The 14,377-nt window shown below is 41.4% G+C and overlaps 1 protein-coding gene across 1 annotated transcript; it reads left to right on the top strand.

Annotated features, from left to right (window-relative positions):
- The first annotated feature begins 370 nt into the window (after positions 1-370).
- Positions 371-12,537, top strand: nek3 (NIMA related kinase 3). The gene is made up of 13 exons (XM_082503544.1): positions 371-727; positions 1,060-1,153; positions 1,266-1,363; positions 1,446-1,529; positions 5,385-5,452; positions 5,534-5,620; positions 7,706-7,760; positions 7,830-8,039; positions 8,236-8,350; positions 8,488-8,655; positions 8,743-8,862; positions 8,957-9,074; positions 9,292-12,537. The coding sequence occupies exons 1-13, from the start codon at positions 596-598 to the stop codon at positions 9,356-9,358; spliced, it is 1,416 nt and encodes a 471-aa protein (XP_082359670.1). The 5' UTR covers positions 371-595; the 3' UTR covers positions 9,359-12,537.
- The last annotated feature ends 1,840 nt before the right edge of the window (positions 12,538-14,377 follow it).

The following is a 14,377-nucleotide window of genomic DNA, read 5'->3' as shown; positions in this document are numbered from 1 at the left end:
CTATCAGTACCTAACTGGGTCCCAGCACTTTATTTTATTAATTAATTAATTAATATTTCCATGGACGTGTATATGATGTCGAGGAAACAAGTGTTGGTATTCAAAGAGTTATTATTACATGGCTGTTCAGCTATTAACATCACTTTTTATTAGTTAAAAATATTTTTTCTCAAATACAAATATAATATAGAATCATAATACCATATAATACAACTTTAAGCAAATGCATAGTGTTACATTTAAAAAAACTACTGCTAAATTTGTTACAATGCTTTTACAATATCACTGCACGACATATGAAACTATTAGTCTGTTTTCGAGGTTGTGTTCTGCCATCTAGCGGTCACGCTGGGTAGCACAGTGGCGCCTCGCCCTACGTCATATAATAATAAGGAAGTAGTGGCCAGATAAACCGCACTAGTCTAGGTGGAGGTTATTTTTGGGACGGTATTCTTCTGTATGTATTGTAAAAAAAATCCCTGTACGATCACACGCGGCTTAAAAAAAGCAGTGATGTGAAGGGTCGGCTCCATCGGCTCATCCCGCTGTAGTTATTTCCCCCAGTGTGCTCTTTCTCTTTCCCTCTTTGTCTTTTATGTGGAGAAGATCGATGGAGAAATACTCACTTGTTAAAGTGATCGGTGAAGGCTCGTTTGGCCGGGCCGCGTTAGTGCGGTGTAAAAGCAGTCAGGAAAAATATGTGGTGAAGGAGATTCAGCTGCCAAAGGTATGTGCAAGGAAAGGAGGGAATGTCCTCACCTGTTTGGAGCAAACGGATCAGTCTGATTCAAATCTTCCCCCGAAACTGTGATGATTATAAAACATTCAAGTAAAATAAGACTTGTTGGAATTCCAGGCGTGATGTTGCAGCCTGGGGTCGGATATGGAAATTTTTTATTTTATTTGAGTTTAGTTTCGTTTTTTGCGCCTTGCTGATAACCTGCCAGATTGCTGCTTACACTGAGACATGGAAGCTGTCTGTTGTCAGCCTGCCTTTGTTTGTTTGTTTTGTTTCGCGCTGTATGGAATACAATCATGTTTGCATTTGCATTTTTATAGAATCAGTCCAAACTGGAGAATTCGAGGAGGGAAGCCATCCTGCTGTCCAGAATGAAACATCCTAATATTGTGGCTTTCAGGGAGGCATTCGAGGGTAATCGTACACACGAATATCACTCGCTTTAAAAGTCATTGCAAACCTTTTATGAGCATACAGTTACGATTGTTTGGATTTCAAAATAGCATGTGTGATTGTGTTTGTTTAGCTGATGAACTCCTGTGGATTGTTATGGAGTACTGCAGCGGAGGAGATCTGCTCCAGAGGATTAAGCAACAGAAGTCAAACCAGTTCAGTGTTGATAATGTACGTCCTGACTTCCTGCACTCATGATCACAATTACCCTTCCCTACTTGTGTTTCATTGGGTTTTTAAATTCTTTTTTCAGATCTTGAAGTGGTTCGCTGAAATGTGCGCAGGTGCAAAGCATATCCATGATCAGCGAGTTCTGCACAGAGATCTGAAATCCAAGGTACAGTCACGTCTAGGTTTTCTAGCTTATGCATTTGACTTTGTTCAGGGTACATTAATGAATGTGTCTTCTGGTTCATTCAGGTCAAACCTGCCTTCAACATAGAGAGAAGAATCAGATTTCCTATGTTTGTTCTCTCAGTTCTCTCAGTTTGAACACTCATGTCACTCGGTAGCATTTACTGAACAAATTCAGCTCTGTAATTCCAGATTTCAGCTAAATTACATCTTAAAAAAAGGTATCCATGATCAGCATATTTTAGCCCAGTGTGTAAAAAATATGCAACAGACCTATAGACAGTGACTGTGCTTAGGAGTCACTGCACCTAGTCCTCCGATTACCACTTGGACCACTGTTACCTTCACCCTTCTCATCTTCTTGAGCTCTTCTCTGACCCCGTGCTACTTCTCTAGCTTCTTGTGTTCCTTCTTCCTGATGTTACTGCCATTTTGTCCGTCTGTATCTGGAAGTCCCACAGGATCTTAGCTCGCCCTAGGGGGCGTGTCTGATTTTGACCTCGGAACTTCCAGGCCATATTCGGCACAGATGTTTCTGTATACTATTCAATTTCAATTCAATTTTATTTATATAGCGCCAAATCACAACAAAAGTCGCCTCAAGGCGCTTCATAGATACAGAGAAAAACCCAACAATCATATGACCCCCTATGAGCAAGCACTTTGGCGACAGTGGGAAGGAAAAACTCCCTTTTAACAGGAAGAAACCTCCGGCAGAACCAGGCTCAGGGAGGGGCGGCCATCTGCTGCGACCGGTTGGGGTGAGAGAAGGAAGACAGGATAAAGACATGCTGTGGAAGAGAGACAGAGGTTAATAACAGATATGATTCAATGCAGAGAGGTCTATTAATCAGTGTTGGGTAAGTTACTTTAAAATAGTAACTTAGTTACATTACTAGTTACTTCTCTCAAAAGTAACTCAGTTACTTCAAGTTACTCGTTACTTTCAAAGTAACTAGTTACTAGGGAAAGCAACTTTGGTTTTACTCAGAATTCTCTTGTTAATGTGTTTCTTCCATAACTTTGCCAGTCTTCTAGCTTGCTTACTTGCCACAAGTGCACTGTGCCACCTACCAATAGAAAGGATATGATAACGTGCATATTTCCACGAGAGAAATCCCACGCCTGGACCGTCATTGACTGCTGCCATGATTCTAGCCTACGTCACAGAGTCATGTGCACCTTTTACATCCAACACAAAAACTGCAGTCGTGGTGCTTTCGATTGTACTCAGAACTCAGAAATTCTGCCTTCTGAATAGGAAGATGTAAGTAACACCAGACTGCAGATGAGCTGCATACAGGGCTGGACTGGGAAAGAAAATTGGCCCGGGCATTTTGACTAGAAACTGGCCCACCATTATAGGAAAAATCATAAAGCCTTTGAATGAAAACAAACGCTGTTGTGACAGTGATGTACACTGTTTTGATGGTATATATGCATCAATCTATCAATCGTTTGTTGTAAGATTCAGATAATTATTTTTTAAAAGCTAGACATTTTAAATGAGAATAAGAAAGAAAAGTATTTCTTTGTGCCCCCCATTCCCTGTTAATGCCCTACATGCCCCCTTGGCCACACTTTGCTAGATCCGCACCTGCACAGTTACCAGCTGTCAGCTACCTAAAAAAGGATCCTGGTGTTATTTGTCTCTCAGAAACAGTTCATAACTTCCCTTCAACTCATTCATGTCACCTAAAAGGTAAACCTGTTTCTCCATCACCTGCTCAGCTCTGATGATCCAGTAAGGACATCTCCTGGTTACATCTTCATGTTTCCCTCTCACCAGATAACCAAACCATATCATGACCAGCAGCTTTTTTTACAGCTGTGGCTCCAGCAAACATCAGCTGATACTAGAAATTAATATTAAATAAATTCTAACAGCAGCTGATCAAGCTTAAACGTGCTGCTGTTGTTTAGCGCGACATCCGCTGGTTTCCTCTTTCGGCGCAAAGTGGGCGATAAACAAACAAGAGAGCCGATCAGCTGATCATTGATCAGTTTCATGATTGAAGTAGAAACGGGAGAGGGAGGGGGGAGAATGAGAGAAGAAGAGGCAGCTGTGCAGCGTAAAGACACAGAATAACTCCAGCTTTGTGCCTTTTTCATTGTAGCTGAATTACGGGACAAACTGTTCCTTTTCACCTCAATAAGAAACGCGTAATATTTTCTCTGAATACCAGACGGGACGGTTGGCAACTCTAATAACTTATGAACAAAATAAGGTTCAACATCATTAACTTCATAGCACCACCCAGCTGTATAGAAACTCCGTCATGCTAGCTAGCACGCAGTACGGAAAAAGTCAGAATAACGAAAATAAACTCCACCTAAGCTTGGTTTATATCTGACCCAGAGAGACTGCAGGTCATAACTTCTTACCTGAAGTTCAGTTCACACTTGGACCGGCGGCCGCCTCGGGTCTCTTTTCCTTCTGCGTCCCTTTTCCTTCATCCACCTGCTGGCCTCCACCACTTGCTAATGTTACTGAATCTGTGGAAACTCCGCGATGCCACCACACGAAGTAACGAGTAACGACCCTATCTAAATCCCAGTAACGAGTAACGCGTTCCTGATTTTGGCATAATAACTAGTTACCGTGCTCGTTACCACAATAATAACGTAGTTACTGTAACGCGTTACTTAATAACGCGTTAGTCCCAACACTGCTATTAATACATAGTGAGTGAGAAAGGTGACTGGAAAGGAAAAACTCAATGCATCATGGGAATCCCCCGGCAGCCTACATCTATTGCAGCAGGCTACTAGCATCTTGCACCCTGCTGTTATGTGCTGGATTGTCTCTGGGGCATCTTTACACAGCCTGCACCTGGGGTCTTGCCTGGTGTGATAGACCCCAGCCTCTATGGATCTTGTGCTCAGAGCTTGTTCCTGTGCTGCCATGATTAGTGCCTCTGTGCTGCTTTCAGTCCAGCTTTGTTCAGCCACTTGTAGGACTTCTCGATGTCAGCCACTTCCTCTATCTGCCGGTGGTACATACCGTGCAGGGGCCTGTCCTTCCATGATGGTTCCTCTTCTTCCTCCTTTTCTTGGGTTTCTGCTGCCTGGTATTCACTGAGCACGCGGTGAGTTGGGGCCATCTTCCTGATGTATTTGTGGATGTTCATTGTCTCATCCTGGATTGTGGTACTGACACTCACCATTCCCCGGCCTCCTTCCTTCCGCTTAGCGTACAGCCTCAGGGTGCTGGACTTGGGGTGAATCCTCCATGCATGGTGGGGAGCTTCCTGGTTTTGATGTCAGTGGCTTCTATCTTCTCCTTTGGCCAGGTTATTATCCCAGCAAGGTACCTGCTCACGGGCGGAGCGTAGGCGTTGATAGCCCGGATCTTGTTCTTATTGTTCAGCTGATTTCTCAGGACTTGCCTGACTCTCTGCGGGTACTTCATGGTTGCAGCTTTCCTAGCAGCCTCTTCATGGATAAACATTTGCCTGTGGGATCCCCAGATACTTGTAGCTGTCCTCTATGTCTGCAGTGTTGCCATCTGGTAGTGTGATTCCCTCAATTCTGACTACCTTCCCAGTCTTTGTTACCATCTGAGTACACTTCTCCAGCCCGAATGACATTCCAATGTCATTGCTGTATATCCCGGTGGTGTGGATCAGTGAATTTCATGTCAGGCAAGCACAATTGAATCCAAATCGGAATCATTTTGCTTGGTTGTGTGTTGAATGAAATGAACAAAAATGAAACTGCTGATCCAGATCAGAAACATTACAACCCATCTATGTGATATAATCTCATTTTGCCATAATTGGCTGTACTTATAGCTTGTGTCATGTTAAATCATCACTTATCTTTCATCCTCACCCAGAACATTTTCCTGACCGATAATGGGACAGTCAAGCTTGGAGACTTTGGCTCAGCCTGTATTTTGAACAGGTAAAGAACCTGATGCTGTTCAGCTTTTTTAAGTTAATGTTGAGTTTGTCGATTTTAAATTTGATTGTAAATTTGTTCCAGCTCGAAGGCTTACGCTCATGCATATGTTGGAACTCCGTATTATGTGGCACCAGAAATCTGGGACAATAAGCCGTACAACAATAAGAGGTATGCTACTGTGAGCGTTCGGCTGGATCCTCCGGTTTATATTAAACAATATAAAGATGAAATTATGTTTCTTCTCCATAGATCAGTGTCTGTGCTTAGAAAATGTGTGCCATTGTAACAAGAAATGTTAAAAGCAGAAATGTAAATATACACTCACCAACCACTTCATTAGGTACAGCTTGCTATGACTGGGTTAAAACCCCTTTTACCCTCAGAACTGCTTTAATTCAATAGGAGGGTGGAGGGTTTCTCAAAGTTTTTGTCCATATTAACATTATAGCAACACAGTTGCTGCAGATTTGCCAACTGAACACCTGTGCTGCAAATCTCCTGCTCAGCATGCTGCTGAACAGGAGATTAGCATGTTTTCATGCTGCTCATGCCAGATTCAGATCATGCCATCCAAATGTGGCAGCAGAAATTGAGACTTGTAAGACCGCACAATATTTTCCTAATCTATGTTGTTCAATTTTGGTGTGAATTGTGGCCTCGGTTTCCTGTTTTTTGCTGACAAGAGTGGCACTCGGTGTATTTATTCTCCTGCTGTGGCGCAGCATTTTCATGTTCAACATTTTGCACGTTCAGAGATCCTGTTCAGCATACTTTGGTTGTAGTAAGTGATTATTTGATTTACTGTTGCCTTCCTATCAGCTCAAAGCAGTCTGGCCATTCTCCTCTGACCTCTGGCATCAATAAGTCATTCTGACCCAAGGAAATTATGCTTGCTAGATATTTTCTCTTTTTTCTGACTATTCTCTGTAAACCCAGAGGTAGTTGTGTCAGAAAAATCCCAGCAGATCAGCAGTTTTTAAAATATACAGTATAGTCTGTCTGGCGCTAACGTGCCACATTTACATTTAAATCTCCTTTCTTCCCCATTTTGATTCCCGTTTTCAGCAGGCCGTCATGTACCCACTAAAATAGCCGGTGAGTGTATGAATTGACTAAAATGTGCTAACAAGAGTTTCTGGGCATGTTTTCTACATGAATAAAATTTGTGAATACGGATTAATAGTAACTAGATCGATGAGAAAAGAAACAGGAACCTATGCTAGAGTAGTCTACAGTTGTGTGCAAAAATTGTTGGCAGTGCTGTCACTGCCCATACTAAATTTTTATTTGTTTGCCAATAAAAATGTTTTGAATCTCACAGAACCCTTGTGTTATTCACAATATCAAAAAAAAACATGTAAAAATAATCTAAAGAAAATCTGAAAAATCAACTTTGTGCCATGACTGTACATACAAATAATACATCTGTTTAACCAACTGTGTGGTTTTTATTTTTAAAAAGGGACATGCCAGAACCAAATCTGGTCAAACTATGGTGACAGTAGAGCACCTGCAGAGTGTGTGTACATATTTGTGCGTATATGCGGAATTACTGTATGTGATAATTATAGTTCATTGGAATGCCTACAGTAGTTATTGAAAGTATGTGTGAAATCTGCACTACAAAAATATCCAGAGATCTTAAAGGACTTGGATCACCAAGTGCTAGCCCTCGAGTGGCCCTCGAGTCTGCCGCTGCACATTTCATTCAGCCACACTTCATGTCGTGTTACGATAGAGCAGGGCAGAATGATACCAAGGGATCATCTCTTTTCAAACCCAACTCTTCTGTTCTTGCCATCATAGCCGACTGAACATTCCTAACACTGACAGCTAGCATCAAGCACTGTAACACTCACTTGAGTAATACATGAATAACAACTATGTACCAGAACAAAAAGTGACTGAATAAAATGAAGAAATAGCAACATAAAACACTGTCATCCTCTGTAGAGAGACAGTGCAAAGACTAACTAAAAGTTAAGTCATATTCTGGCTTCTTAAAGTGGGACTAAGTCATTAAAACTTTGAGAACCCCCGGCTTAGAGTCTCTCTGCAGGCTTTTTTTCCCTGACAGCATACATTTACATGTTATTTTCAGTCTCTGATTTAGTTTGAGTTCTCTGACTAAAGGGGCTCAGCAGTGATTGTGTAACTCATGCATGGGTTAACCAGTTCTCTCTGACTCTGCCAGTACATGATGAAATGTCTGGTGTGAATGAATAACCATTTCTCCCTTTGTGTGTTCTGCAGTGATGTGTGGTCTCTAGGCTGCGTCCTGTACGAGCTCTGCACCCTGCGACACCCGGTACTCCCTCCTCCACACTTCATGCACAGTGTGGTTTGTTGTGTCTTCACGCTTTTCTCCTGTGTCCAGTTCCAGGCATCCAGCTGGAAGAGTCTGATTCTTAAGGTGTGCCGGGGTGCATACCCTCCCCTCCCCAGTCATCTTCCTTATGAGTTGCAGTACTTGGTCAAGCAGATGTTCAAGACAAACCCGAAAGACAGACCGTCCCTGCACACCATCCTGACCTCTCACAGGGTTTCTAAACTCTTGCGTACACACCTGCCCTCCCAGGGAAAATCAGTATGTTGAACCTGATTTTAGGGCTGCACATTCATCACAGTCACTTGCTGTTTTGACCTAATGGTAGCATGAGAATTTAAACTCTTACGCAACTTTGCCAGCTGTGGTAATCCAATGTGGACCCTTTGTTTGTTCAGATGGCCGCAGAGCTCGTGCTGTGCATTTGATTCAGGGCGGTGTTTTGAATCTTTTACAGGCCTCAGAGAGGGAGGAGCAGGCGAGGCATACAGGTCGATGGAACAGAGAGGAGGGAAAGAATGTGGCTCGTCTTCTGGGAGAGAAGAGTTTAATAAAAACATCAACATCTGAAGGTGGAGTCAAAGCTAACAATGTTATGTTGAAGAAAATGATCTACTGTTGCACTGCTGGCAGGGTTACATTACTGAATTTGTTCTTAAGACTGTATGGTTTGTCATCAAAATATGTCCTAAATAACCCTTTAAATCAGGTATGGACTTATCAAAAAGCTGCTTCGAAAGCAGAGACCCCGCCCCTCGAAAGCAGTGGTCTACTGAGCCATCAGACACCGTGCTGCAGGTGTTAGCTAATGCCAGTCTGGTTTCATCTGACAGCGTGACATCAACTGGCTGGACCTTCACAAGTTCTACTCATGAAGGTATGGTAGCAGCAGAATTTCATTTCCTGAAAGGTGCAAAAATAAGCGGCGGAGACTGAAATGCCAAACCAAAGCATTCTGTTGCAGGGGAGCCAGAGGACAGCAGGCAGAGAAGACGATGGGAAAGGAATCCTCCTGAGAGGCTTCTGAGTCTGCTGGAGAAGGCTCAGCTGAGCAAAGCCTCCAGCACCTTCATAATAAACAGAGGTCTGCTGATCTGTGAGCAGACTCTTATCTCAATATAAGCTGTAGATAGCCCAACTGAAATCTTTAATGTGTTCATCATTGTGGTGTTGTTCAGGTGAAGACCCTCTGTTGGGACCACTCTCCCATCCTCAGGGTGATGACACGGATGGGCCCGAACAAGAGCTGGTTATAGACGAGGACCGACTGCAGCCACGCTCTGATGATGAAGACACGTAAGTAACCCTGACATATTGTTGTTTAATATCCCAGCATTAATGCAGAGCATATTAGATGATGTTGTACAGCATCTGGACATAAAGGGAAATAGTTACAGCAGTGTTTTAATTGATTTTAATGTGAACAGGGTGAGAAAAAGACTGAAATGGGAAGGATACTGAATGAAAGTATAGTTCTTAAATTGTGTTGACTTTGTTGGTCCTCTCACTGCAGGGACTTTGAAGAGGAATCTCCATGTGACTGGATGGATGAAGCTGAGAAAATATTTTTGGAACACTAAGACCTTTTTTCCTTCTGAGCCTGTAAAAAAGGAAAGGTTAACTTTTAAATGCTGCAACAACACACTAAAATTTTAACTGTGTTTATTTTTCAGCTTGCTGTCAGAAAACCTTGTGCACATAAAGATGTTTAGAAGTTTTGTGTGCTCTGTTTAATAAGTTGTGTTCGCCTCAGGTTAGCAGTGATAAACATTCCTTGCAATTTGAGGCCACTGGGAAGCTTCTGTTTGGCTTGTTCGGAAAACAGGAAATATTAGAGTCAGAAAGGTTATGTCTCCATGCAGTCGCACCAATTTGAGCCCGCCTGCACCTTTTGAAGTCTGTTTCTTTTGCGATATCAAAAGCAGACTAAACATCTTGTTGCTGTTATATGGCTTTTATTCTTGTGACTAAACAAACCACATATCTGGTATTTTCAGCTGCTTTGTTGTTTTTTCATTTTCTAGTGAGTGCTTACAGGGCCCATCCTTCCTGCACTCTATTTGGTTTATGTACCACTAGGTGGAGTTGGAATCCCTTTGGGATCCCATTGTGTGGAATGGGAAACGCTATCGTGTGGTTCAGATCAGGGTAATTAAAGTTTGGTAAAATAAACTAAAAACTAAAATTAGATGTGAAAAAATGTGTTTAGGTAACAAAATAAGATTAAAAACCAGACTTATGGGAAAAGAAAAAAATAACTGAAATGGTTTTGTGAACTTAGAAGACTAACCAGAATAAAATAAAATATGGGAAAATATGTAGAAAATAGCTTTAGTTTCAGACTTTCTTTGTTTGGTAAAATTTGTTATCAGTTCCCCTGATGAGGCTTTGATGGACTTGTCTATTGAGATTTTGTATTCTTATAAGATGTCTGTCAACTGCTTTCATAAAGGGTTTTTTTTTTTAATCCCCGTGCTGATTTTCCTCAGTTTACCTCTGACATATGCACTCCATACAATAATACTACTTATCTTAACACTGACCAAAAAAAAGAAGCAATTTTCAAACAAAACAAAACCCGAACTGAAACGAGCAAACCCACTCTGGATACTAAATCTAAACTGAAGTGAAAACAAAAAGTCAAAAATGAAATAAAAATAAAAACGAATTAGAAAATACAAAATGATAACCATTGTTTCAGATGCGATTAAGCTTCTAATTAGCAGTGGCAGTGAAATAAATCAGTGAGTCCCCATGCTGCATAAAGACGTTATAAATACAAAGGAGCAAGTGGAACATGTTACTGTATTTGGTTTGCCAAATGAGAAGCCTGACGGAATAGGACCAGACAATAGAACAGCCACATGTTTGGCTACAGACAGACTTAACCCAAGCCTTGCCCATTACAGTTTGGGCTGAGCAGGATAGGGATACTACAGCCCGTTGAGTCAACAAAACCACAATGATTCACCAACAGTCACACCAGAGCTGGATTATCCAGCTGCTAAAGTTCTTTCAGTAACTTAGAACTCCTAGTGGCTGACATGAGCGCTCCATGGTATCTTTTACCAGATATCTGCCCACGATGTGTTTCACTGAGGAAGCTCAACCCTTATCACGAGGGCACAATGAATCCCCTCTCCAGTGCTCACAGTTCATCCCCCCCCTGCTTTTTAGAAATAGAAAAAAAAGCACCTCCATAGCATAGATGTGCATGTTTGGAAAAGATACATGTAATGTGATGTATCATAGCAGAGCTGCAACTTCATCATGGTCTGTGTCCTGCAGATAGAAGGGTCTCCCACCACTGGCCATGATGAACCGGGAAGTGTCTTTATGTATTGGTCTTATAAACTGAGGGGTTGGAGGTGTATGAATTTGTCTAAAAGAGTTTATACTGGCTGTTTGAACTTCTGCCACCTCTGAGAATTTAGGATTAACAGTAATAGCTATAAATATAATATAAGTATTTCCTTATGAACATCCAATATGAGTACAAAGACTGAACTCAGACTGAAACTCAGAGGTTTGCAGCAAATGATCACTTGCTTAGTTTCAGTTTACTTCAGTTTACTGAAACTAAGGTGAGCAAACCTATGACTTCCAGTTAATCTCACATGAGTGATATCACAAAGACAGAGGATGCACGAAGATCAGTGACTAACTAGAAATCAGTCAAGAGGGGAAGCAAAGTTGCAGGAATACTAAGGAGGTGAAGTAAATGTACCGCTCAGTAGTGCAGCAGTGGTAATGCACATAAAGTAAAATTTACAACCAGTGAATTACATGTACAATATTGCTTGGAAAAACATATCTGGAAAATTGAGCTTTGCTATAAGCAAACAAAACTTTCTTCAGTGGAAATAAAAAACATGTTTGGCAGGAACCTGGCCAGGCCTCACACAGGGAAATAATAGCCCAGTTAGTCAAGTATGGACGTGAGGGGAGCAATAATACAGGCATTCATTCAAGGTGTTGGATAGATCAGAGATTGCATCTTAAATCATGTCTTTTAAAAAAATATCCACAAAGATATCCACAAAAATATCCGAGCCTGATTATGATCAAGTGCAAGCTGCCAATACCACACAAGAGGTTTTAAGGAAGAAGAAAAAAGTGAAATTGGGCAAGTATCTTGCCTAACTTCCATACATATCAGATTATTATTATTCAGTATTTAAAAGAGGAAGGTAGACTAACACAGGCCCTGAAGCAAGAAATAATGTCTGGGGAAAAGGAGGAACAGCCTTCAAGAAATATGTGAAACACTGCAAAAGGATATAAACAATCCTGAAAAATGTTCACGTTTGAACAATGAAAAGAGCACCTACTTTTGCAGCAACGAGATATGATTCTCTACACTGCATTGAATCACTTGTAAGTTACTGCAGTCTCTTTTCTCATGCCATGTAAGTGTGTCCTCTACCTGCTGTATTCAAATTTCCTTATAAATTATTTCATTTTTTAAAAGTTTCTTGCCAGTATAATTTTTTATAATATTAAAACAAAAATTGCATTTAAAACCAGAGTTTCAAAGAAATCTAAACAATAAAGCATTGTTTGTTTGCAAGTGCCAGGTATACCTGATTTGTCCACCTCATTTAACTACTGGTGCAAAAGGAAATGAACATGAACAGAGGTTTCCTCTTGCAGGAAGGACGTATGTGCTGTCTCCAACAGACATGTCTGCTGTATAAATGTGCCAGAAAAAAAAAAGAAATAAAAAAGCTGTTTAAATAAATTGTTCAAAACTCCTGCACTTAAGATTGGGTTTGTGAGGTCATTGTGAAAATAGTGTGTCTGCTGCTGTGACTCAGTGGTTTGACTAAAACATACACCGAGAAGGGCAACTATCTACAGTGATTTCCTATCACTTTTGTAACCTGCCACCTTGGTGCAGTGTGTTTGTGAACATTTGGTGACACCTTTTTTGTTGAAGTATGATCAAAACCACAAGGCCCTAGTTTGTTCCTTGCACGCAAGCTGAGCACCACATATGAAAACATCAGAAAATACCGAGGCGTGCATAGTGATGTAGCATTTCCTTGCTCTCATTCTAATGTACTCACTTTGAAACGTGCTGTTTCCGGTTTTTCATTATATGCTCGGATCTGTAGTGAAGCTGCACTTCTAGCTATTGTTCAGGCCCTAATCTGAGTTCCCTCACCGATTTTCTTCCTGCTCATCCGGGTGACCTGATAGCAAACAATCCAGAAGCACGTATGTCTGTGTAGGTTGTCAGTCATCCAGGTCATGGTCAAGAAAAGCGACTGGACTTCTTTAAGTTTCTTCAAGATATTTCTTAACTCTCATTTGAGAAGCTTCTTCAGTTCCAAGACCAAATCGTTGACCTGTTATTGATAATGTGCCTCATCACATGACCCAAGGTGTGGTGTGGTGTCATTATACACATTATCGTCCAGTACCACCCATTCTTATCAAATGATGCACAAAAGACCTTTCATTATGCCTGGTTGGGAGATTGTCCACACTTCGACCCTCAGCTGCTGTCATCACCCTTGATGAAAAATTGACTTCCTATCTGCCGCTGTCCCTTATTCCCCTTTTGTCTCCCTGTTTTTGTGGCCTCCTTTTTGAACACCCCCAGTTTCACTCAGGAAGAGCTGTGCAGATGCAAGATGACCCAGTGATCTCAGTCTGGCTACTGATGCTTAGAAAGGCATTTTCTGATAGATTCCTCTCTCAGTTTTCTTATTCAGAGCAAACTATCAGAGCAAAAACAGTAATAATAATTTGCTGTTTTACTCTTTGTTTGTTTTATATAAATGTAGCAACGTTTCTGCGCTATAGCTAGTGGACATTTGTAGCCTCAGTGCATAGCAGCAGACCATGAAACCTTCTGTCATGACTCACCCAGTAAAGAGGAGTATTGTTTATTCTTCATGGGGAGCCGCTCTTCCTGTTAATAACAAAGCACTTAGGCGCTGCAGTTGGGAGTCTCTTTGCAACTATAAATATGGAAGCTGTCATTGTTATGATTATTTCAAGCCCTTTGCAGTGACCCTCCATTGTCTTTTGCCTGTGTTTTGTAGTGATGTATCAGACAATATGAGACTGGCGTAGCCAAGCAGGGCTTTGTCATGGAGCTGCACAATTCATCAGCTGCTCAAAGTAAAAAGGTCAAGAACAGTTAAATCTGGATCCCGGGTTATGTGAAGTGGGACACTGCTGGCTCCAGGCAGGTTGGAGAGTCATTCGTTGTTATAAATGCTGCTATTGTTCGTAACTTAAACGCCTGTTAACTCCTGATGAGTTGGACCACCTTTAAGTAAGGTCATAGGCTCTGCTGTCTCCTCTCTCATCCTCTCATCAGCCACTGCTAGGCACGTTTGTTCAACCGCTCTTAAATTCGAACATCTATACCAGCCAATCATATGGCAGAAGAACTGTAGGTTTAGGTGTGTAAACGCGGTTTAAATGACCATCTGAAGTTGAAGCTAGCATCTGAATGAGCAAGGAAGGTTATTTAAATTATTTTGAATTTTCAGTTATTTAGATGTGGCATGGTTGCTGGGGCCAGACAGGCTGCTCTGAATATTTTAGAAAATGATGTGGTTTTCCAATTAGAGTTTGGAGAG

Source organism: Aulonocara stuartgranti, assembly GCF_965226115.1.
Source record: "Aulonocara stuartgranti genome assembly, chromosome: 14".
NCBI classification, from domain to species: Eukaryota; Metazoa; Chordata; class Actinopteri; order Cichliformes; family Cichlidae; genus Aulonocara; species Aulonocara stuartgranti.
Note: the sequence above shows the minus strand (reverse complement) of the source record. Positions and strands in the feature narration are given on the sequence as shown.